This window comes from Podarcis vaucheri (assembly GCF_965113315.1).
Source record: "Podarcis vaucheri genome assembly, chromosome: Z".
NCBI classification, from domain to species: Eukaryota; Metazoa; Chordata; class Lepidosauria; order Squamata; family Lacertidae; genus Podarcis; species Podarcis vaucheri.
In genome coordinates, this window is record NC_138758.1 from 38,642,003 (window position 1) to 38,665,094 (window position 23,092).

The window sequence follows — 23,092 nt, forward strand, 5'->3', positions numbered from 1 at the left end:
ACAAGTGATGCTAAGCAGAGAACCAAACAGGGCCACTGGGAAACAATAGGGAGGCATGAGCTGCTTGAGCAAATCCCACATTTTTTTTGGGGGGGGGGGGGCTACAGTTCCCAGGATTCTTGAGTGTATGTGTTCTAAATACATTTTGACTCTATGATGTATACAGAGCCTCAAAATCACCCAGAGATCTAGCAGTCAGTCCCTGTTTGCTCACTTCTGCTTTATACAAACCAGAGTTTTAAGGAAATGACCAAGTTGCTGCTATTATTATTATTATTATTATTTTATAAGCATGAGATTTTAAAACAACAACTGCTGCCAAAAACTGCAGAGAAAAACACTTAAGAAAAACAGGACAAGGAACAAGTAAAGTTGTGACAACCAGGGAGACGAAATCCACCAGAGTTCAAGATGCCGCAAATGTAGGAAATGACAGCAAGGAATACTTGACTTTCAGGAATGCTGGGAGGATCCTCTTGCTGAAAATTGGCTGTTAGGCTGGAGAAGCATTAAATAACATGTGGCAAAGAAGTTTGGGTTTTGCAAATGTAATGCAAGATTGTATTTCCACAGAAAACGTTCAAAAAAAAATAATGAAGCTCTTTTGTGGATGTTGCTTGCCAGATCAGGGTTTTGAATTTAGGAGTATGAAGTAAGATAACTCATTCACTCTTTCGGTGGTTCTTTTGTTTTCAAGCTAAGGAAGGCTTATCTTGGCACAAAGGTGTCTTGCTTCTGAGACAGCAAAACAGGTCCTGGTGAAGCCTAGCTGCAGAATAAGGACAAAGGCACAGCTGGGCAGGGGCAGCCTGCTCTGTTTTGCCTCCTGAGGCAAAATGGGAAGGTGGTGCTGCCTCCCAACCAGAGCCTTGCTTAGCAGAATCAAATGGCACGGCTGCAGTTTCCAGATTCTGGCAAAATTCAATGAGAGGATCTCGCCGAAACCTGGCTGCAGATGCTTCTCCAGTGGCAGTGGCAACAGAGGAAAGGCCACCCCATCCCACTATAGGAGAAGTGAGAAGTGGCAGCAACAGCAAGATCTCGAGAGAAGCTGTCGCTTCTCCTCAATTCTCCGTCACCTTCACGAGACACACATGGCCTCAATATCTTGGTTAGCAGTGGAGTCTTGTCCATTGAAGCAAATGGAGCACTGCTCTACAACATGGGATTCTGCTTTCACTTTCACTTTTTTATTTTTCACAACTGACCTATCCTTCTGAGGGGATGGGGAGAGGGATCCCTCCAGACTGGTGGTTTTGGGCAGGTGTATTCTTGGGTAGCCATATGTCTGGGGAAACCCAGACATGTGCTCTTTTGGAGGGCCAACATGCCCACCCAGGCAGATTGTTACATTTTAAAGGAAATGTACGAGTTTTTCGGGCTTGGGCTTGCGCGGCTCTGCACACTGTAGCTGCTGCTAGCCTGAGCCAGAGAAGGAGGCGTGCAGACAGGCGGTGGCCCTGTGTGCCCACATGCCTTTCCCCCCAGGCTGGCAACAGCTCAGGCTGTTCTCTCTTTTGCTCTTCAAGATAGGGCAACCCTAGGTATTCTGCAACTTGCTATTAATGTAATGATAGTGCATCAGTAGTGGATTTATCCTGGACTCTCCATACATCATTCTGCTTTGTTAGTTATTCTGCAAGGCTTCCCTCAGCCATCTGGAGAGGTAACTCTTGTGCTATACCACAACAAAAGTGGGACAAAATAAAATAAAAAAACTAGAACATTTGTGGCATAGAAAGTTAACAGGTTTTCAGCAGGAAGCCAAAGGACATTTGCCAGTTGGAAACAGAAGGATTGCCCCATAAATTTTTGCAGGTGCAAACTGTATTCAGAATGGGATGGTGCCATGGTGTAGCATGGGTTGCCAGCACCTGGGGCAAGAGAAGTGTTGCGCCGCCTAACCCATGGGACGTTAGCAGTCCATGAGTTCCTTCCACCATTCTAGTATTGAATAAAGTAAATTAAATACTCTATCACACTGACTTCTGTATCTTCAATGTGCACATATCAAATCACTTGAGACAAGCACAGCGGAGAGCAAAACAGGGAATTGTTTGGAAGTGAATTTCTTTCTAAAGCCTGTGCAGACGGTGCCTTGGCCACCACCCAAATCTGCTCCTCAGCCCAAAATATTGGGAGATTTTCTGTGTGAAGGGGTGGGCGTGCTGTTTAATATGTATTATTACTACTTCCACCCCTCTCTTTTTTGACAGTTTTCACTCCCTAAGAATTTTGAGCCCAGGGCAACTACCCCTGTGACCCTGCCCACACAACGCCACTGGGATGGCTTATGACCTGATATCACAGTGAACACAAATATTCATGAAATTCATGAAATTACAATAAAAAAGGATGCCTCAGGGCCCAGAAACAAAGTGGAAAAGGCAAGGGAGGGTTTTCAATTAAAAAATTAAAATAGAATGCATGGCTACTTAGGGATTCCTCCAGCAGAAATCCCTGGAACTTCCCTTGTCATTCCTTTTTGCTAAAGGCTGGTTAGTTTCTTGCTTTCTAACACTGTCCAGTATCAAAGCAATGCAGCAGGAAGCCCAGGTAAAACCGCTCTAGTGAGCAATATGAAAGCATACAAGGTAGGCTCTGAGGGGCTCGTTTTCCTTTCAAGGAAGGCTGGAGATATCTCTCTCAGGAGGTGGGCCTGAAAGCTTTGGGTTGCTTTCGTTGGCTTTTCCTTCAAACATCATGACCCTGAAAGAAAAGCAGAGAAACAACAGAAGAAAACCTGTTAGGAAGAGCTGGGGTACAAATGTAATGACTAGCAACCTGTTGCTTGGGAATTCTCAGTGAGCAAAGAATCATTGCAGTTCTGGAGTCAGGGCTCCTTGATCTTGGGAACCATCATGCATTGATTACGATATCTGAAGAAGCACCCAGCTGCATAGCCAACTTTCCAAAATATAGATATAAAGGTAATAATAATAGTACAGTGGTACCTCGGGTTACATACACTTCAGGTTACATACGCTTCAGGTTACAGACTCCGCTAACCCAGAAATAGTACCTCGGGTTAAGAACTTTGCTTCAGGCTGAGAACAGAAATCGTGCTCTGGCGGCGCAGCAGGAGCAGGAGGCCCCATTAGCTAAAGTGGTGCTTCAGGTTAAGAAGAGTTTCAGGTTAAGAACGGACCTCCAGAACGAATTAAGTATGTAACCCGAGGTACCACTGTATTATGTCCTTAAATGAAACGTGTGTTTATCTAGCATTAGCCAGCAGAGGGCAATATTGGTCACTAGGAGTCACCCCAGAATCCTCCACTCCAAAACTTTGGCTCAAATTCTGTTTGGGGTGTGAATGCAAAGTGATCCATCCTGCTCCCAGGGGGAGCAACGAGAGGAGGAAACAATCTTATCACTGAACCACTTGATGCAAACGAAGCAAGACAAACAACTCTTTATCCTCTGTGTCCCGTTAGAAGTTTATGGTGTACTTTTGCTAGGCACACTCATGGTCATAAACTGCTATTTTTAATAATAGTATAAAAATGCTGCTTCTTATGAAAACAATGCATTGCAATTTAGGGTCTTAGTATGAAGTATAGATATTCAAAAGAGTGTTTAGATCTGTTCACATGGGTTGTATTGGAATCCCTCCAAACAGCCCGGCAAGGTAAGGCCCAGCTGGGACACAGGTGGAGAATCTTTTTCAGCCTGAGGGCCACAACAACTTGGCCCCTGGGCCTGCAGTTCCCCACCCTTACCCTGGAGCCACATTGCAGCAGAGGCATTGTGGGAAATCACCATGGCGATGCCAAGCCACCTCGTTCTTTTACTGCTGCTGTTCTCCACCACTGCCAGATACAGGCTCACGGACACAAGATGTGGCCTGCCAGAGACTCTTTTGCCAGACCCTCCCTCAGACCTAGAGCTGCCCCCTCCCCAAGGAAATGCACAGTGGTGGGTCAGCCACCATCCCTTCCTAAAACAGCAACATGCCGCTTGAAAGTCTTATGGCTGTAGCTATTGCATTTTGCCCCACCCCACTGGTCAGCTTTTGAATTAACAGGCTGAAGAGGAAACTCAGTAAATGGACGGAAATATCCCAGAAGGCTTTGCAACAGGCACCACTTCACACACTCACAGCCGTGGGCACTTCAACAGCTACCTCGGCCCTCACTGTCTATTGTTTGCAGATGGGGAGTCGGCTTCTGGAACGGGAGCGGAAACCGGGACAGGAGGCCAGAGACAATGAGTGGCTTGTTTGCGTGCTCATTTCTGAAAAAGGGACCTGTGTCTTCTGAGGGCTATTCATGTCGGTATAGGGACAGGAGTGGGGGAGAGAAAACTGGCCTCCTCTATTCCTCAACAAACAGAGACAGAAGCCAACTTGAGAAGGAGGGTAACATGAGGAGATAAGAAAGAGCCCTGATGCACCAGGCCGAAAGGTTTTGCTGAGTCCAGGATTCAGTTTCCCACAGTGGCCAATCACATGCCTCCGGGATTCTCACAGCCCGGTTGCAAAGACTTGAGGATATAAGAAGAGCCCTTCAGGATCAGGCCAATGTCCCATCTGATCCAGCATTCTGTTCTTATAGTTGCTACCCAAATGTCTGTGGGAAACCTGCAAGCAGAATCTGAGCACAAGCGCCCTCTCCCCTCCTGTGTTTTCCTGCAACTGTCATTCAGAAGCACTGCTGTGGAGGCTGGGGGAAGAGGGGGGGAAAACCCTGTTCAGCCGCTGCCAGTTAGTGTAGACAGTACTGTATTGAGCTTGATGAACCAAAGGTCTGATTCTGGGTAAGGCAGCTTCCTCTGGTCCTAAGGCCAGAAAGCAGAAGATTGCAGCAGTCAAGGCCTCAGCCCTGAGCAGCAAGCAAAACTCAGTAATGGCAGAAGATGAGCTGGCTAAGAGTGGGACTGATGTTCTGCTGGCTGAAGAACAGAGCCTGGTTTCAGTCACCACATTCAAAACTCTAAGCCAGGGCACTCACAGATGCCTTCCCCTGAGCCCAGTTTACATGGGTGAGGGGTCACGTACTTCCCGATCCATAGCACCTGTCTAACAGCGCAAGGAACACAGCAAGCCAGAAGCCACACAGAGAGAGACGCACTTGCCTTTAGGAGCTTATCCCTTTGAGAAGTCGTGCCTCTCAGGTGTGAGGGGCAGAGCCTAGGATGGGAGAGGTAACCTGGTCAGAGGGAGTGAGAAGGCCTCAATCAACCTCCAGCTTTCCCTTGGAGCAAGCTGTGCAAACAGAGCTATTTGAGGTGCTGCCATGGATGCTTCAGCTCAGATTCCTGCATTGCAGGGGGGTTGGACTAGATGACCCTTGGATACCTTTCAGTTCTACGATTCTATGATACTATGAGTCTTGATCTCAGGGTTCCTTCCACTTCAGGGTCAGATGGCGCTGTGCCAATCATTATGCGAAGTGACCCATTTGCCCTGATGGGCCAGCCTCCACTGGAGCTCAGTCACCCCAAAACAAACCTCTATTCCTTCCCTCTTATTATGGATACTCACAACTTGAGGACTGCGGACCGTTTCCCAAGCATCAGGTTGACAAAATCTTGGTAAGAGATGGTGTCGCTGACACCTCCGGTGATTTCCGAGATCATTTTCTTCAGCTCCAGGTGGGTTTTGGGGGCTCCCAGCTTCTCCATCATCCTCTTCACTGACATCAGATCTACAAGGAATGATAACAAGGGGTGACGAGTGGTACAGACAATGAGAGACATGACTTCATAGTGCCTGATAGAGATGGATTAGGCATGGGAGACCGTTCCCCCTCCACTCTAGAAGATTCCTTAGAACCAACTGTGCCTCTAGTCGATTCTGAATGGCTATGATAGCTACTATAATAATAGCCAGGGCATATTTTTTTCCAGCCAGAACTCACTGGAACTCAGTTCCGGCACCTCTCAGGTGGGCACCATTGCCATTATAAGAGAACAAGGGAGATATTCACTGTGAGCTCCAGCACCTCTTTTTCTAGAAAAGGAGCACTGATAATAGCATTAATTTATATATTTTAGAGAATTCAAACACCTCTGTGCAAGCCACAGGGTGGCTTACAACAGGCTGACAGATTTTTAAAATCCATAAAATAACACTATCCTTAAAAATACATAACAAATCACTAAAGAACACTTGCACAATCAGGCCTCACCTCCTCCAAATGTCAACCAAAAAAATCTGCATATTAACCAGCCACTTTAAATGATGAAGAGATGGGGCCAGACAGTAAGGAGGGAGTTTCACATACAAGGAGCTGCCACTGAAAAGGCCCTTTCCTGGGGCCCCACACCATGAACGTCACATTGAGGAGGGACTACCAGGAGGGCCTTGTCCACTGATCTTAGAAACCATGAACGTCACATTGAGGAGGGACTACCAGGAGGGCCTTGTCCACTGATCTTAGAAACCAGGTAAGTCAATGCACACAGGTAGGTTAATAATAATTAAATGTATACAATGGATGGGATTCAGGGATCCACTGCACCAAGGGTTGTAGAGAACCTCTGGCCCATAGGTCAGAACTGGCCTGCCAGGACTCGCTGTTTGGCTCACCAAGCCATTTTTCTGTGTTCCTGTGTTCAGCCCTTCTTGGTTCAGGCATGCTAGCCAATTCGTAGGTAGAATTGGCTCATGCATCCGAACCCTGCAGAAAGCAAGAGTGAACACCCCATGCATCATACTTGTACAGTATCTACCCCAATCCCCAACAAGCTACCTCTGACAGGTGTTAGGAACAACCCACCTGCCAGTCAACTGCCATTAGATGGTTAGCTGGTGGATTGTCCCACCGAGATGGGGGAATGACAACCTGGTCCACTAGGTCAGAAAGGTTCCCCACCTCTGCATTCCCATTAACAAGGCTCAGCATAACCCAGGGGTGGAAGCTTTGCAAATTTTAGCAGAAGCCGCTCACCAATTTCACCTTGGTTGTTCAGGTCGAACTCCATGTACTTTTCTATAAAATAAAAGGAACATGTTAGCACAATCCAAACTTCTACCTGGCACCCTGCCACCTCCACTTGTCTTCAAAACAGCATCACAGTAGGGCAGGGAAATAAATTCAGTCTGGCTCTCACTTTCTGAATCTGCAATTTGCAAACTGAAACCCCGTTACCCTTCAAAATTTGCTTCTCCCTCAAATTTTGCAGTGCAGTTCTCAAAAAGAAAAGATACACAAAAATGCATTCTATTAAGGAAAAATGCTTGCAAAAATATGTATATGAGGAGGATTGCACACGTGGAACACAGGAAGCTGCCTGATACAAAGCCAGACCATTGGGTCCATCTAGCTCAGTACTGTCTTACACTGACGGGCAGCAGCTACCCGGGTTTTCATGCAGGTTTTCATCCAAGCCCTCTTGGAGATGCTGGGGATTGAACTTGGAAATTTCTGCATATAAGGAAGATGCTGGTGTGTTTTTTGAGGCCTTCTCAAAAAAAAAAGTAAACTCAAACAGATGTGGGAATGTGGTGAACTGAACTTATAACTGGAGTAAATGGAAAAAGAAACTGACATATTTGTCCATCACTCCTTCAGGGTCCTGTGTACCTGTTGGAAAGAAAATATAAGGGAAGATCCCTTTCATGGACCTTTCACGCCATGTCTATTTTGGCCGATTGTAGAAGGACCCTGTGAGATCTGTAGAACTTGTGCCCAGGTTGGCATCTGTAGAGACTGCAGCCTTGCTGCCTGTTTACTTGGAGGTTGGTGCCAGTAAGTTTTCCAAAGCATACAAAACCTTGCAAGCCATCTATCTCTCTGTGTTTGCAAAATCCACATTTTTGTTTTTTGGTTAGAGGTCCAATAGAATAATCAACAGCACCACTTCCCACCCTGCTGGAAAATTTCCCTGACAGATTTCCTGCTGCTGCTTTCTTTTCTCTTCTTTTTAAGTAACTTTCCCCAACTTAGAGCCCTGTAATAATTCTTCCTTTTCTTTCTTTTTCCTTTTGGGACCTTGGTTTCAGGCTTAAAAACTAAGCCACTTGATAGCTATCATCCTCGCTGGGCACTTAGCCCATGTCACAAAAAAGGAGGCTGGCAGGCATATTCCGTGGACCAGTCAGAAAGTACCCCCTCCCTCGATGGGGTTGTATGTGTGTGCTTGCGTGTATGAAATGGGTGCCACGTAGAATCACAAAGGCCCTTTAAGACAGGCCCAAACGTACTATGACAACCCAATTAGCCCATATGGCAGTTTAGAGGCTCTAATTAGGGGCCCCATTCAGAGGCTTTTCTTGGAGGTGGGACAGAACTGCTCTAGGGATGGCAGAGAATTCTGACAAAGCAGGAGCAGAAATTGCCGATGTTCGCTTATTTGTACCATGTCTGGAACGGAAATAAATCCAGTGAATGCAAGTGGTATTCACTGTTGTTGCTTTTAGTCCACTAATGATATGTAATTGATTATGTTAAAAAAAATAGACCCACACATGCCCCCCCCTTTGCACTGCATTCCCCCTTGCATTGAAATGAATGGGCTAGGATATTGCAAGGGCAATTGTGCAGTGAAGTTTTGTAATTTCGCCACAACAGAGCGCGAGAGGAATAGCATAGTTTTGGGGCAGGAGATGAACTGCAGCAGAACAGAAGTGCTACCGTATGTGATAAACACAGGGCAGAATTGGTAAAAGATGCCTTCCTTAATCTCCACACAGTTTATTACCTGTGGCATATTCTGGGAGGACTGGGTCCATTTCTGAAGCTGGTGGCCACACTGATGGGCAAAAGCACAATCCAGCCTTACCTAAACCAACAGCATTTTTTTCCTAGGTCTAGCTGGGAATCCTGGAGAATCACTTCCAGAGCTTCTTGGCTTGCCTGATTCAATTGCATGGCTTCCTTCACATTAAATATACCCCACTCTCTAACACTATGGGGCACCACCAGTAGAGCACATGATATGCATGCAGAAGGTCCCATGTTCAATTCTCAGAAACTCCAGGTACAGACAGGAACATGGAAAGATGCCATTGGTCCATCAAGCTCAGTATTGTCTACACTGACTGACAGCAGCTCTCTGGGGTTTAAGGCAGGGCACCCTCCTTGGAGATGCCAGGCATTGAACCCGGGACCTTAGGCATGCAGGGCAGATGCTTTGCTACTGGGCTATAGATGCTCTTGATGAGCGTAAGAAGCTGCCTTACACGGAGTTGGACCAATAGTCCATCTAGCTTAGTATTGTCTGCTCTGACTGGCAGTGGCTCACCAGGGTTTCAGGCACAGGAAATTCCCAGGCTTCCCTGGAAATGCAGGGAATCGAACCTGGGACTTTTTGCATGCAAAGGATATTCTCTATCACTGAGCTATTTCCCTTAGAAATGAAGATTCCAGTTCTGGATTAACAGCTGGTTTTAATAAGGAGTTGTCTATGGGCTTGATGCCGGAGGGCTGTTTCTTATAGCACCTGATCCTTGAATCTAGAAAGTTACCATGCCCTTTAGATTGCTAGGTTAGAATGTCTCTTACTGATACTCTAGCTTTCTATGTGAAAGGGTCTTCTTTTGGTAGTACAGTATAGAGAAGCATTCAGTTGTGTGATTCCCCACAATGCCACTCTTGATCAACTAACCGCACAGCCTGTTATTTGTGTAACCCGGTTCTAAGTTGCTCTCTGTGTGTTGTTGTCTCCCACCCCCAAATCTATTTCTGTCCATTGAGAATCCAGTTTCGGAAGCACAGCAGTGAACAAGACATGCTTTTTTTTAAAAAAAAAAAACACCAAAACCCTCCCCCTCCTCAAGCCCCTTCTCAGCAGTCTAAGCTTTCCTGTGTAGGGTCCAAAGGTTCCGTCTTTCATCCCCCGTTCAATGGGGCAAAATCTTGCCTTAGTACGCACACGGACAGACACAAATAGCTTTGACACAAATGCCAATTCTGCAGAGGGGCTCTTGCAACTTCTCATGCCCAGCGGGGGAGAAGGAGGCCAGAACAACAGGGTGATTGTTGGGAGACCCGGAGAAGGCGTTTGGCAGCAGTCTGAGCGACTCTAGGCTGAACGGGAGCTGGAATCGACATGACGAAAACATGGAAGGCCGGGGAGCAGCAGAATGAAGGCAAGTTGTGGGTTCGGGTTAGAGGAACCCACAAACTGGCGACCCACCAGCCACAATGTTTGAAGAAAGGCTTATTCAGAAGGGGAAATCTATCTGTGTGTGTTTCAGGCCTTGCTTAAAAACAAACAAACGAAAATGCAAGAAATAAAAAACCCACCCACACCACAAGGACACAGCTGTAGGGTGGGTTGAGAAATTAGAAACAGCATTGTTAAATATATTACCCGCCCTTCACTAGCAGGTACAAGGTCAAGTTAAAACAATTAAAAATTAAAAACAGCTAAAACAGATTACAGTGACAGGAATAGGGTGGGCCCCAAACACACATATCTCAAGTGTCGAAAGCCAGGGCAAAGAAGGGCATTGAAAGTTGTATAGTGAAGAAATGACAAACTGATATACATTGCGGGTTGTGACCAATGCTAGTCCTACTCACAGAGAAGACCCATTGAAAATGATAGACCCAGTGAACTTAGAGCCATCAATAGTCCTTGGTCCCTAAATTTTCAGACTAGATGTTGAGTGCAATGGCTCACTATGTGCAATGGCGATGATTGTTTTGCCAAAAGGGAAACCAGTAATTTCATAGGGATCCATGTGGAACCACAATAACCTTGTGTGGTTCTTGCAGAATCCTCCGGGCCCAGCGTGGGGGGAAAGAACTAGGTCAATTTGGGCCACTGTACCCACCTCAGACTAAATCCTAAACAGAAACATATCTGTGTACGCTCCAGAGTCCCCAGGCAAAGGAAATAAAGTGAGGCCAAAAAAACAACAACCCAAAAAACACAGATTCCTAAATCACATCTGTTTCTCAGAAACCTCGGTGTCAAAAAGAGGCAAGGAAGCAGCTGTCCCAAAGCCCTGACCCAAAGATTTGTGATCCTCTCCCACACCCTGACACTATTGCCAAAGAGTTATTACAAGACTATGGTGGCTTGTGGCTGAGGAACCTGCTTCCAAAGCCAGCTTTTCCATATGGACAAAGGCCACCTCTTAAGATTCTGGAAGCTCTCAAGCAGAAGCTTTCAGCAGACTGTCTTTCATTTAAAGGTCTTCAATCAGTGCGGAGAGTGGGCAGGGCATGTAAACCTAAGAGAGACTTTCAGCTTGAGTTGCTCTCTGAAGGGCTGGGCACAAGTTTTGGGACGGAGGAGAAATCAGGTTTTGTTTGCCCAAATTCACATTTATGAAATTAGTACTTCTCTGTATGTTGCAAAGCAGAACCAGAGGGTATGTGCAAAATGCACATATTGGGAGAGATTTGCAAAAATAAAAAATGCATTTATTTGTGAAAATAATGGATAGAAATATATTGCAGGAGGGGGAATTTATGGCCAAAAAAAATGTGTATAGTAGTCAAAAGTGTGCAGAAAGGTTAGGATAAATTTACACTAAAATGCTGATGAGGGTTTTTTAAAAAAAATAAAAAAAAAATAAAAAACCCAGCTACTACAGAAATGTAGAGAACTGAATTTACGACTGGACAAAAATTAGAAACTTAGAGAAACCAAAATTGACAGTGGTTAGTTACCATACACCAGCCATCTCTAACCTGGGGATTTCTGACTGTGGTTGGACTTCCACTCCTATCAGCCCCAGCTAGCATGGCCAATGGCCAGGAATGATGGCAGCTGGAGTGCTGTCTATTGCTGCCCATGCTTAGAAGGTGCAGGGGATATGTGGAGTAGCCATGGCTCAGTAGTAAAGCACCCACTTTGCTTGTAGCAATTCCCTGCTTCGGTCCCCTGCATCCTTAGTTGAAAGGGTCTCGGTATCAGTTATTGTGGAGCTGCTGCCATATTGGAATAAGGTAAAGGGACCCCTGACCATTAGGTCCAGCCGTGACTGACTGGGGTTGCAGCGCTCATCTCGCTTTATTGGCCGAGGGAGCCGGCGTACAGCTTCCGGGTCATGTGGCCAGCTTGACTAAGCCGCTTCTGGCGAACCAGAGCAGCGCACAGAAACGCCGTTTAACTTCCCGCCGGAGCGGTACCTATTTATCAACTTGCACTTTGACGTGCTTTCAAACTGCTAGGTTGGCAGGAGCAGGGACTGAGAAATGGGAGCTCACCCTGTTGCGGGGATTCGAACTGCCAACCTTCTGATCGGCAAGTCCTAGGCTCTGTGGTTTAATCCACAGCACCACCCGCGTCCCCCATATTGGGATAGAAGGATTAAATAGGCTGAGTCAGAGTTGGTTCACCTAACTCTGGTTCACCCAAGATGTAGTAGCATCAGCTGCTTTTTGTCACCCACTCTCAGTTTAAACAATGTACCTTTGAAAACTGCAAGTTTTTCCTCCAAATGCTCTTCATCGCTGAACTTTGGGTCACAGAGAAACTCCTGAGAAAGAAAGGGTGGTGGGAGAGAAATGAATTCAGTGCATTTAAGAAAGTAATAACAAAGTCTTCAGATGGGTTAATACCACATAACGCTGGTACTTCTTCAGGTGGGGAGAAGATCAATTTGAATTGGAGAAGCAGCAGGGTGTAGTTCAGTGACAGAGCCTTTGCCATGCATGCAAAAGCTCACAGGTTCAATCCCTGGCCTCTCCAGGTAAGCCAGATGTTTCCTGCCTGAAACCCTGGAGCGCTGTGGCCAATCAGTGCAGACAGCACTCAGCTAGACGAACCAATGGTATGACTCAGGGTAAGACAGCTCTCTAGGCTCCCATTTAAAACCGGATCTTTATTCCAGGACCTTGAGGACTAGAATCCTATTTTACTTCTGGGGGAAAGGTCACAGTTCAATGACAGAGCATCTAGTTTGCATGTGGAAGGTTCCAGGTTCAACCCTCAAGGGCATCTCCAAGTTCATTTTCGCCCCCATACTCCCATTATTTCTCTTGCTGTCTGTTGTGGTGAAGTGATGTAAATTACACAATTAACTGCTTACGTAAATGATGTTGTCATTGCTTCCCCGCCCCCCACTCGTTTCAAAGTGATGCAAGTTGTGTTGGAGGTGTTGTGTTGTGTTTACAAACATAACCACTTCTTCTCACTTGCAGACTGGAAGCAGCAAACTCCGGTCATATTTGCTAGATCCGTTCTGGACGTGGCATGAATATGCGGACACTGAGAATATTCGCTCCCATTTCTGTTTGTATTACGCTGGGCGGAGAGGAGCAAGAGTGCCGTGGGGTGCAGGCCAGGCTGCTTGGGTGACCCCCACTCAGCCAGGTCCCTCTGCAGCTGCGTGCCAGAGGCTCTTGTTCCAAATTTCCTCCCAGCCCTTAGGAACCTGATGGAATGTAATGGCTCCAGTCTGTTTGTCCCCCACCCCACCCCCACCCCATCCACCCCCAGGCACCAGCAACACATTCCACATGGCAGAAATCACCGACATCTGCTCACCATTTGGCTGTGGGTTTGTCCTCCTCTCTGCTCACAGAACCAGGACCTTCTGATGGGATGACACCCAGCTCACAGGATGCTGCCTCTCCCCAAGAGCATGTCTTCAAACACAAGCTGCACAGCAGGCTAGTGTTTTAGAGGCAGGCAGGCAAGATGTATTTAGAAGACATCTGAAGGCAGCCCTGCTGTATGGGGACGTTTTCTATGTTTGTTGTTTTATTATGTTTTCAATATTTTTGTTGGGAGCAGTCCAGAGTGGCTAGGGCAAGCCAGTCAGATGAGTGCCAGTCAGAAGGTCAGCCCCTTTTTATTTATTTTATTTATTTATTTGGAAGAAAAGGGGCCGACCTTCTGGATTAAATGGTGCCTGTTTTCCAACTGTCCCAAACTGATGAGCACAAGTTCCTGGTAAATTCCCATTTTGGCTTCAGGAAAGATTCTGGAGATGGGGCTCAGTAGCAGAGCATCTACTTTGCATGCAAAAGGTTCCAGGTTCAGTCCCCATTGGCCTCTCCAGGTAGGGCTGGGAGAGACCCTTGTCTGAAACCATGGAGAGCTGTTGCCAGTCAGTGCAGACAATATTCAACTACATGAACCAGTGATCTGACTCAATGTGAGACAGCTTCTTCCTTTTATCACCCCTTTATTTAGTGCCATGAGGACAGGGGTAGTATTTTAGTTTAGAGGCAGAGCATTTGTTTGCTGACATCTCTGGGTAGGGCTGGGAGAGATTCCCGGCCTGAAAACATGGAGAACTGCTGCCAGCCAGTGCCAGTGCCAGACACTATTGGGAGGGTGTCTTTCTCAGTTTTCCTCGGATATGCCAGGGGTTGAACCTGCAAGCAAAACAGATGCTGTACCACTGAGCTACGGCCTTTCTCCTAAAACAACAGGAAGCTGCTTTCTACTGAGTCAGACCAGTTGCCTACACTGACTGGCAGCTACACTCCCAGTATCTCAGATAGAAGGTCTCTCCCACCAATACCCAGAGATTCTGGGGATTGAACTGGGGACATGCAACACAGGTGATCTACCACTGAGGCCCTTTCCAGGAATATAGGAAGTCACACCAATAGTTCATTTGGCTGGCAGCAGCTCTCCAGCATCTCAGCTTGGGACCTTCTCCATTGCAAAGTAGGTACTCTGCCACAAAGCTATGGGTGCTGGAGAAATCAGTACCTAAAAATCACCCTTCCTGTCTCCATGCTTAATGCTCAGCCAGAGTCCCAATTTTAGGGCTCTGGTTTCATGCATGGAGTCAGAGGTTGTGTGCCCCACTTTGGAATCCCTGCCTGTTGCTGTGAACCCGAGACCAGGTTAGGAGCTGGGGATTGGCAGGGCTGCCATGTGCTGTGGCCAGTCGAGCCTTGGAAGGAGACTGAAAGAAGCTTCCTGCCTTTCCCATAGAAGGCCTTGGCTGTCTCCCAGGGGCGACCTTGCCATGCTATCCCCAACGAGGCTGGAATGTCAAATATTCCACAGTGATCTGGGAGGCTTTATGAGCAGGATCAACTGTGAGCCTCTGCACAGCTGGAGAGGTAATAACAAACTCTGACTCTGACTCATGCTTTCTAGCCCAGGCATGGGGAACCTTGGGGCCAGGGGGCCACATGTGGGCCTCTGGATCTCTCTACCATACCGTCTCAGCCGAATACCCTCTTCCCAGGCCTCATCCTGCACTGGCTCTGCTTTGTAACCCCCTTTAGTATTTCTGGTTGGCTGGGATGCGTCCTCGGACTCCAGTCATGTCTCTCACTGGGTGGAGGACAGAGATGGGTTTTTGTGGCCACAAATTAGCCCAACTGTACAAAGGAAAAAAATTCTCAAATATTGTTCCTCCTCCTTGTGTGTCCGGCCCCAACCACCCATGGCATGTGGCCCTTAGAGGGTTGCTCAGAATGAAACTTTCTCATCCCTGCTCCATCCCAAGAGGAAGACTGTGCATGGAGGAAAAATGGACTCAAGAGATTTGACAGCCATTCCAGATCCTCCAATATTTTCTCAGAGAAAGACAGATATTCTGGTCACTGGGAATGCCCTTGTCTACTCCTGTGTTAGTAGCTCCACTAATTTGAGATTGGAAAGGTATTTGCAGATCCTGAAGCATTGACAAGCCTTGTGTTTTCTCTCACCCCTTCTCAACACACCACTCCTCCAATTACCTTAACCAGAACCATTATCTCCATTCATTGGCTAGAGGCAGAAAGAATCTTATTTATTTATTTATTTTCAAATATTTTATTTGCTTACAAAAGCATATGCATTGTCTCTTTTCTCAGGTTGTAAAGTCTTTTCTTTATATCAGTTACATACAATGTGAGACATTGGTGTTGTACAGTCGTACCTCGGAAGTCGAACAGAATCCATTCTGGAAGTCTGTTCGACTTCCGAAACGTTTTACTTCTGAAGCACGGCTTCTGATTGGCTACAGGAAGCCCCTGCAGCCAATTGGAAGCTGCGGAAGCCCCGTTGGACATTCAGTTTCCAAAAGAACGTTCGAAAACTGGAGCACTCACTTCCGGTTTTCCATTGTTCGGGAGCCGAAACATTTGACTCCCAAGGCGTTTAGGAGCCAAGGTACAACTGTATACAGAATAAGGTTGTAGAAGAATAAAATAAGGGGTAGAAGTGGTAAAGTCATATTGTTATACTTAGTGTGTATGTGGGTTTTTTATGTCAGCGTCATTTGGGTAGGTTCTCTTTCTGTTTATTTATTATATTTCCTTCGTAGTGAGAGAGGTTGGGTGCGGGGCCCAGGGCTGGTTGTGTTTAGTTGGCTGCAATGAGATTTGTTTGTGAGTGTGAAGTGGGGTTGTTGGGTCAAGTTAGCCGGATTGATTTGTATGCTGTCAGTGGGTTCTTGTTCTTGTTGTCATCTTATTGGGATGTGTATGTAATAAAGTGAAGCCATACTGGGGTGAAGGCGTTTTCTTCTATTTGCCTCCTTGTCAGTTTGAGTCTGTTGGTTAGCTTTTCTAGTAAGGCTGTTTCCCATATGATTTGGTACCAGTGGTCCATGTTCACTCCTGACAGGTCTCTCCAGTCTTAAGACCAGAGGATGCTTAAAGCCTAGTTTGTGGGGCGACAGGAGATGAGGGAGGATGAAAGCAGGAAGAGGTGTGTGAGCACAAGAAACCTTGCAGCACCATATGTGAGAGGACATTCCAAAAGATACAGGCTCATCTTGCATTCCTGCCAGGCAGGGAAGCTGCCCTGAACACAGAATCCCACTCAATGAAAAGCCTCCTTCTGAAATGTACATTTAAAGCAGAATCATACCACTTTTAAACAGTCTGGGTGCAAGCATCCTGGGAACTGTAGCTTATAAAGGGTGCTGAGAGGAGACCCCTGTTCCCCTCACAGAACTCAAATTCCCAGAGTGGTTTAACAATCAGTCCCTCTTCCCAGGGAACTCTGGGAAGGTCAATGTATCAAGGCATACCCATATCAATTGTTTAAAGCATATAACTTCCCCCAAATAATCCTGGTAAATGTAGTCTGTTGGGAACTGGAACTCTGAGAGGGAAACTGCAGTTCCCAGGATTCTTTGGTGGAATTCTTAATATGTACTGTATCTTAATATCATTTGGTGGCATTGCTGGGAGGGGCTGAGGGGAGTTGTAGTTCAAAGCAGATGGAGGGCACCAGCTTGGGGAATGTTCCTTTGCTGATGAATCAGCCACACACAGTTTCCACTGGGAACTTCCTTTGCGCACGCACACACACACAAAATGAACCCAACAGTATTCTCCCAACCTAAACCAGTTGTCAAAGAGAGCTGTAAATTAGCACTTATGTGATCTTGCAAGAGGTAAACAGCAGCACATCCACATATCAACAGAGACAGACATTCCTGAAGTCCCAATGACATTGGAATCTCTTTCATTAAGGACCCCCCTCCCATATAAACAGGTGGGGAATAAGCCAGAGATTCTAAAGCAGGTTTTTCCACCTCCTGCAGGCTGAAACACCAAAATCAAAGCTGATGGTTACATCACTTTGTCACTTAAAGAGGTTGTTTTGAAATCTGTTTTGTTGCATCAGCAATGAGGTGGGAGATTTTGTGAGCCAAGGATCCTCAGCGGAAAGCTTTTTAACACAAAAATGGGGAACCATTGGGATTGAACCTGGCACCTTCTGCATGCAATGGTAGGAATAAATGGCATCTTAGGATGCTGCCTTGGCTTCTACAGAGTCAAACTATTAGTTCGTCTAGCTCAGAACTGTCAGCACTGACTAGCAGCAGCTCTGAGCTTTCAAAGGACTATCAGCCCTGCTTGGAGATGCCACTGAGGACTGAACCTGCATGCAGGGCAGATGCTCTACCACTGAGCTAAGACCCTACTCTTGCATACACACCTGTGTAGCTTCCTCTCCTCTTATCCTTGCCTCTGCTGACTGCAAATGCTTTGGGGGCAGGGACCCAGCTTCTGAATACTGTACATGGGAACACTCAGCAGTTGTGCAGCAGGGCTTCTAATCTCCACTCCACATTTCTGAATAGCTTCAGCCCACGTGCACCACCACAAACACCTGCACTTGTATACAGACAGCTTGCACGTGTGTAAAGGGATGGATGGATCTGCCAACAAGCAGACCTACATTTTGGGGGCCCTGAAGTTTCAACTGTCATGACAGCCCCTTCGCAACCAGAAACGAGGTTTAGGTAACCACTGTTAACCTCTTCAATGGGGTTGTTATATGACAGATCACCACACCTTTACAACACCTGTGCTTCTGACTCTCAGACTTTGGGATTGTTGAAATATGTACAAAAAATTAATCAATTTGAATCAAATCAAGGTGGCTCAAATTAAAGTCACAAATACTTAGTTGTTTCTGGGGCCCCTCTGGGATTAGGGGGCCTAAAGCTTCAGCTTCATTAGTTTCACAGTAGATCTGCCCCTGTCTGTCAGTTTCAGGCTCCATCTCTGAGACCCTGGAGAGCTGCTGCCAGTCAGTGTATGCAATGCTGAGCTAGATGAATCAGTGGTCTGATTCAGCATAAGGCAGCTACATGTGCTCTTAGTTCTTTTAGACTGCAAGCCTGATGGTAGGGAGCATCTTACCACTGACATTTGGGAGCTTCTCTATCAGTCTGATGGGGGGAAAGCTGGATTAGGGATTTGTGAGAAATTTGCATTTTGCATTTAAATGCACTTTGCCCTGAAATGCTGGTGAATTTCCACGAGGACTTAAAAAAGTAAATAGCAGACTGTGTGGAAATGTGGAGAACTCAAAACTTAAGAATGCAATTATTAGGAACTGAAATTGATAAGAGCCACCCATCCTAGAGCAGGCAGTAATGTAAGCCAGTAATTTGCGATTGAATTGCTCCCACCTTGTTGATCTCTTCCAGCCTTCCTTGCTGCTTGGCTTTGAGTAATCCAAAGGCTTTCCCTCCTGGATAAAAGAGAGAGAAGGGGCATGTAGTAAATCCAGGTGTGTCTGTGACCCTTTGGGTGTTCTTCAACTTCTGGGACTAGCGAGCAGGTGACATCCTCCCGGGCAGCGGCGCCGGTGTCTTGAGGATTTTGAAGCAGCCCTCCGGGACACCGCGCAGCAAGGAGGGGGCTCTCCGGTTGCTGTAGAGCTCGCTTGCCATGCTTTGAAGCAGGCAAAGTCCCATATTACCCCCACCCCCGGGCCTCCCCCCCCCCATCCCCGCAAGAATCACAACTGCACCACCATGCATACCTTGATATGCGCTGTTGAGCATGAGAGACATGCTGGAGATTTCACGAGCGAGACCCCGGCTGAGGAGTTTGCAGAAAGTTTCTCCGCTGGGTGCCGCCGCCGGCACGCTGCGGGTTTCCAGCCAGGGTGGCGAGCGAAGATCTCCCCTCTGCTCAGGACGGCTACCGAGCCAGCCCAGGTACTTCCAACAGAGTCATTCATGAAGTGGGACTCGGCAGAGGCCGGCTGAGGAGGCTCACACATCCCTCTGGCGGAGGAGGCGGAGGAATGCCGCCCTCCCCGGAGTGGGGCCTCAGACCCGTTGGAAATGAGCTGCGGGCAGGGTTAACCCTTTCCTTGCACAGAGAACAGAAAATGCAACGCCACACCATTCGGTTTGTTCGCTGGTTTGTTCGTAGCGTTGATGTGCCGCTTTCCCCCCGCTCCCGAGGAGCTCCAGGGGGCTGCGCTCATGGCTCTCGCCTTCCTGGTTTAATTCCCCACGCAACAACCCCGCGAGGTAGGTTAGGCTGAGACGCAGTGACCGGCTTCCAAGGTCACGCAGTGAGTTTTAGGGCCAGGAAGGGGATTTGAACCCAAGTCTAAGTTTGGCACTCTAACCACTGCACCACATTGCCTGTCTCTGCCTCTCCAAACCCACCCACCCAAACTACTCCAATCTGCAAACCGTGAGAGAGTCCAAGGGTTCCATGCACCTATGCAGGATCCGGATTCTGATTTTTTATGGGGCTTCCCTGGAGGCCTAGGGGCTTCACACCGAAGTCTCCCTGAACTGAGTAACTTGCTCAGGATCAGTCCATTTGAGAAGTGTCAGGAGCGTTATGGGAAACTTAAATGGTGTCTCCCTGATCCAAAGGCACAGCCCTTATCAGATCAGATTGCTGGTTAAAGGAGAAAAGGGGCAGGTGATACCTTAATCGAAATAACCTCCACTGTCAAAGGAGGCAATATGGTTCTGAACAGCAACTACTGCTAGGAACTGCCAGTGTGGAAAGTAGTACTGCTGCACTTGGGTCCATAGCTGTCAAATTTCAGATTTGAAAATAAGGGATCAGCAGCCTCACCTGTCCCGGAGACAGTCTACGGGATATATAACAATCCAGGATAGCAGTGGGAAGCAGCAGGAAACGGCGCTGAAATAAGGGAATTTCCCGCAAAAAAAAGGGAAGGTTGACAGCTATGCCTGGGTCCTGCTTTTAGGATCCCCATCTGGCCATCTGGTTAGCCATTGTGAAAAGAAGACACTGGGGTGGTTGGGCCTCCAACCTGATGCGGCTTCAGGGCTTGTATATTATTTTGTTATGTTCTTACCTCAGTTGCCCAAGGGTACAAAGGACGCTGGTGCCAGAACTTGTTATATGAATGAATACAAACATAGATGGATGGATAGATAACTCTACGCACGTGCAGAGTGCAGCACCCCTTGCTATGAGGCAAATTTGTGACAAATTTAAGCGGTGGCTCCCAGCTCCTCTTACCCTACTCCAGGGTTTTTTTTGGGGGGGGGTTAAAGAGAGGATCCTCCCTATGTGCTATAAATAAAGGATAATAACATGGATGCTTGTATACATAACAAAAATAATAAAGAATCTGCCTAAACCAGCTCAGTCTTGTTTTTTTAAATCTCCCCTCAAGTCTCTGGGAATAGATTTTTCTTCAAATACTCGTTTGAGGTGAGGCCCTTCCAAAACGCCGCCACCCATGTTGGCCAAGCCAAGGTTCTGAATCACCACTGGAGAGGCTCCCAAACATCCATTATGTAGTGACCTTCCTCTTTGGGCCTGGTGTCTTTGCCAGAAACAAAGGGAGGGGTTGGCAGCCTCTCCCCACCTGGCCCGGTCCCTCATGTTAATGGAACCCTAGTGGCTGAGTCAGACCACACACAACCCAATGCTGCCCCAAGACTCCTGTTTCTCAGGTCTGGATGTCATCTCCTTTGGGAGAGCACCACATACCTGGCTGTTGTTTCATCTCTGGAGTGAGCGGTGCTAAGGGTTCATCAGCTTGCCTTAAAGAACCAGAGAAGGCAATGGCTGTAGCTCAGAGGTTATAGTACCTGGAAGTCTCAGTTCAGTCTCCAGCATCTCTGGATAGGGCCTGCCTGAGGTCCTGAAAAGCTGCTGCCTGTCAGCGCTGACAGTACTGAGCTAGATGCAGCAAGGGGTCTGACTCTGCATAAGGCAGTTCCCAATGTTGCCATTCAGAATCATGAGGACCAGGAACTTTATTTCTGGATGGACAATAGTAAAGGTAAAGGGACCCCTGACCGTTAGGTCCAGTCGTGGCCGGCTCTGGGGTTGTAGCCCTCATCTTGCTTTATTGGCCGAGGGAGCCGGCATACAGCTTCTGGGTCATGTGGCCAGCATGACTAAGCCGCTTCTGGCGAACCAGAGCAGTGCACGGAAATGCCGTTTACCATCCCGCCAGAGCGGTACCTATTTATCTACTTGCACTTTGAAGTGCTTTCGAACTGCTAGATTGGCAGGAGCAGGGACCGAGCAACGGGAGCTCACCCTGTTACAGGGATTTGAAGCGCCGACCTTCTGATCGGCAAGTCCTAGGCTCTGTGGTTTAACCTACAGCGCCACCCGTGTCCCGTGGATGGACAATAGTGCATTCTAAACAGGTAGGAACCGAGTGCCAACAAACCAATGGTAAAGATTATGAACCAAATGGGATCTGAACTGTATGCAAACTAATGCAAACTGTATTCATGTAGAATTAACAGTGTTGTTATAAGAAAAATTGGGGTTGGCTTTTACAGCCAAACTCCCGAAGGACTTTGTATCCCCTCTGTCCATTATCAGAGAAGAATGGATGGAGGCAGAACCAGCAGAAGAAAGCAATATATTTATTTTCTGTAGCAACAGTTCCCCTCACCCTTGCAAGGAGGTGAGGACCCAGAACAAAGGTGGGTCCCAAACGTCTTTTAAAGGCTTTAGAAGTTGCCCAACCCCTTAAGCCAAAGGCCACCCAAAAGCATTATACAAGGAGTGCATGACTTGTCTCCTTTCTCAGACTTGATGCTTGCTGATTGCCTTATCCTGGCCACTCTGGGGCACTCTTTTGAAATTTTAAATATCCTAGTTCCTGAAACCATTGTCACAGACCTCCCCTATTCTTACATAAAATATGCTCCTTTGACAAGATTTGAAGAATTTATATGGAAAAGGTTTTTCCAACATACTTCCTTTTACTGCAGGGAAAATATCTGGGGACATTCAGCTACCCAAGATGGCTTCAGGATTGTTCTGTGTACTAAAATAGTCTGTTTTTTTCAGGGAATATTTCCTAATTTTGAAGTTGAAGGATTGGTTTTCTGTGGAGTGTGGCTTGCTATGTGTGTGCACCTTATAACAGGGTGGAAGTGTTTTATGTAATTAATATAAACAATGACAAACAGAAATCATGCCGGTCACAGGTTTAATCCCTGGCATCTCCAGGTAGGGCTGAGAAAGACCCCTGCCCAAAATCCCTGAGAGCCAATGCCAGTAAGGGTAGACCAGGGTTTCCCAAACTTGGGTCTCTAGCTGTTTTGGACTATAATTCCCATCATCCCTAGCTAGCAGGACCAATAGTCAGGGATAATGGAAATTGTAGTCCAAAAACAGCTGGAGACCCGAGTTTGGGAAACAGTGGTGTAGATGATACCGAGCTTGATGGACAAATTGTCTGACTCTGTACAAGGCAGCTGCCCATGTCCCTATTCAGAATCATGAGGACTAGAGTCTTACCTTGTATTTTCACTGGGTGGAATGTCAGACAGCAAAGACTTGCTAGCACTTGCCAAAATCCCAGGTAGGCTATTGTAACACATCAGGTTTGGAGGCGGACTCTGACCTTGGCTCCTCCAGAGCAGGACAAACAAGCCAGCTGTGATCTAACATTGCTTGTGTAAGGATTTCAAAGTGTTAGTAATTTCCCTCTGGAGGCCAACCCATAAGCAGCAAAGAGACTGCTTCCCTTCAAACCAGAATCTGCTTGTGCGATAATCCAATGTTCTGTT

General features: G+C 47.0%; 1 protein-coding gene across 1 annotated transcript; it reads right to left on the bottom strand.

Annotated features, from left to right (window-relative positions):
• Positions 1–259: 259 nt before the first annotated feature.
• Positions 260–19,343, bottom strand: AIF1L (allograft inflammatory factor 1 like). Its single transcript, XM_082208118.1, has 6 exons — positions 19,087–19,343; positions 18,731–18,792; positions 12,313–12,379; positions 6,891–6,932; positions 5,483–5,645; positions 260–2,709 (listed from the first exon to the last, which is right to left on the bottom strand). Exons 1-6 carry the CDS (start codon positions 19,115–19,117, stop codon positions 2,622–2,624), a joined length of 453 nt encoding a protein of 150 aa, XP_082064244.1. The 5' UTR covers positions 19,118–19,343; the 3' UTR covers positions 260–2,621.
• Positions 19,344–23,092: the final 3,749 nt, after the last annotated feature.

What these genes read in the sequence shown, in the direction of transcription:
- AIF1L (XM_082208118.1), bottom strand. Translation starts at nt 19,117, where the DNA reads ATGTCTCTCATGCTCAACAGCGCATATCAAG. An exon ending in GCTCAACAGCGCATATCAAG is followed by an intron (nt 18,793 to 19,086) that starts GTATGCATGGTG and finishes TCTTTTATCCAG; the next exon opens with GAGGGAAAGCCTTTGGATTA. An exon ending in GGCTGGAAGAGATCAACAAG is followed by an intron (nt 12,380 to 18,730) that starts GTGGGAGCAATT and finishes TTTCTTTCTCAG; the next exon opens with GAGTTTCTCTGTGACCCAAA.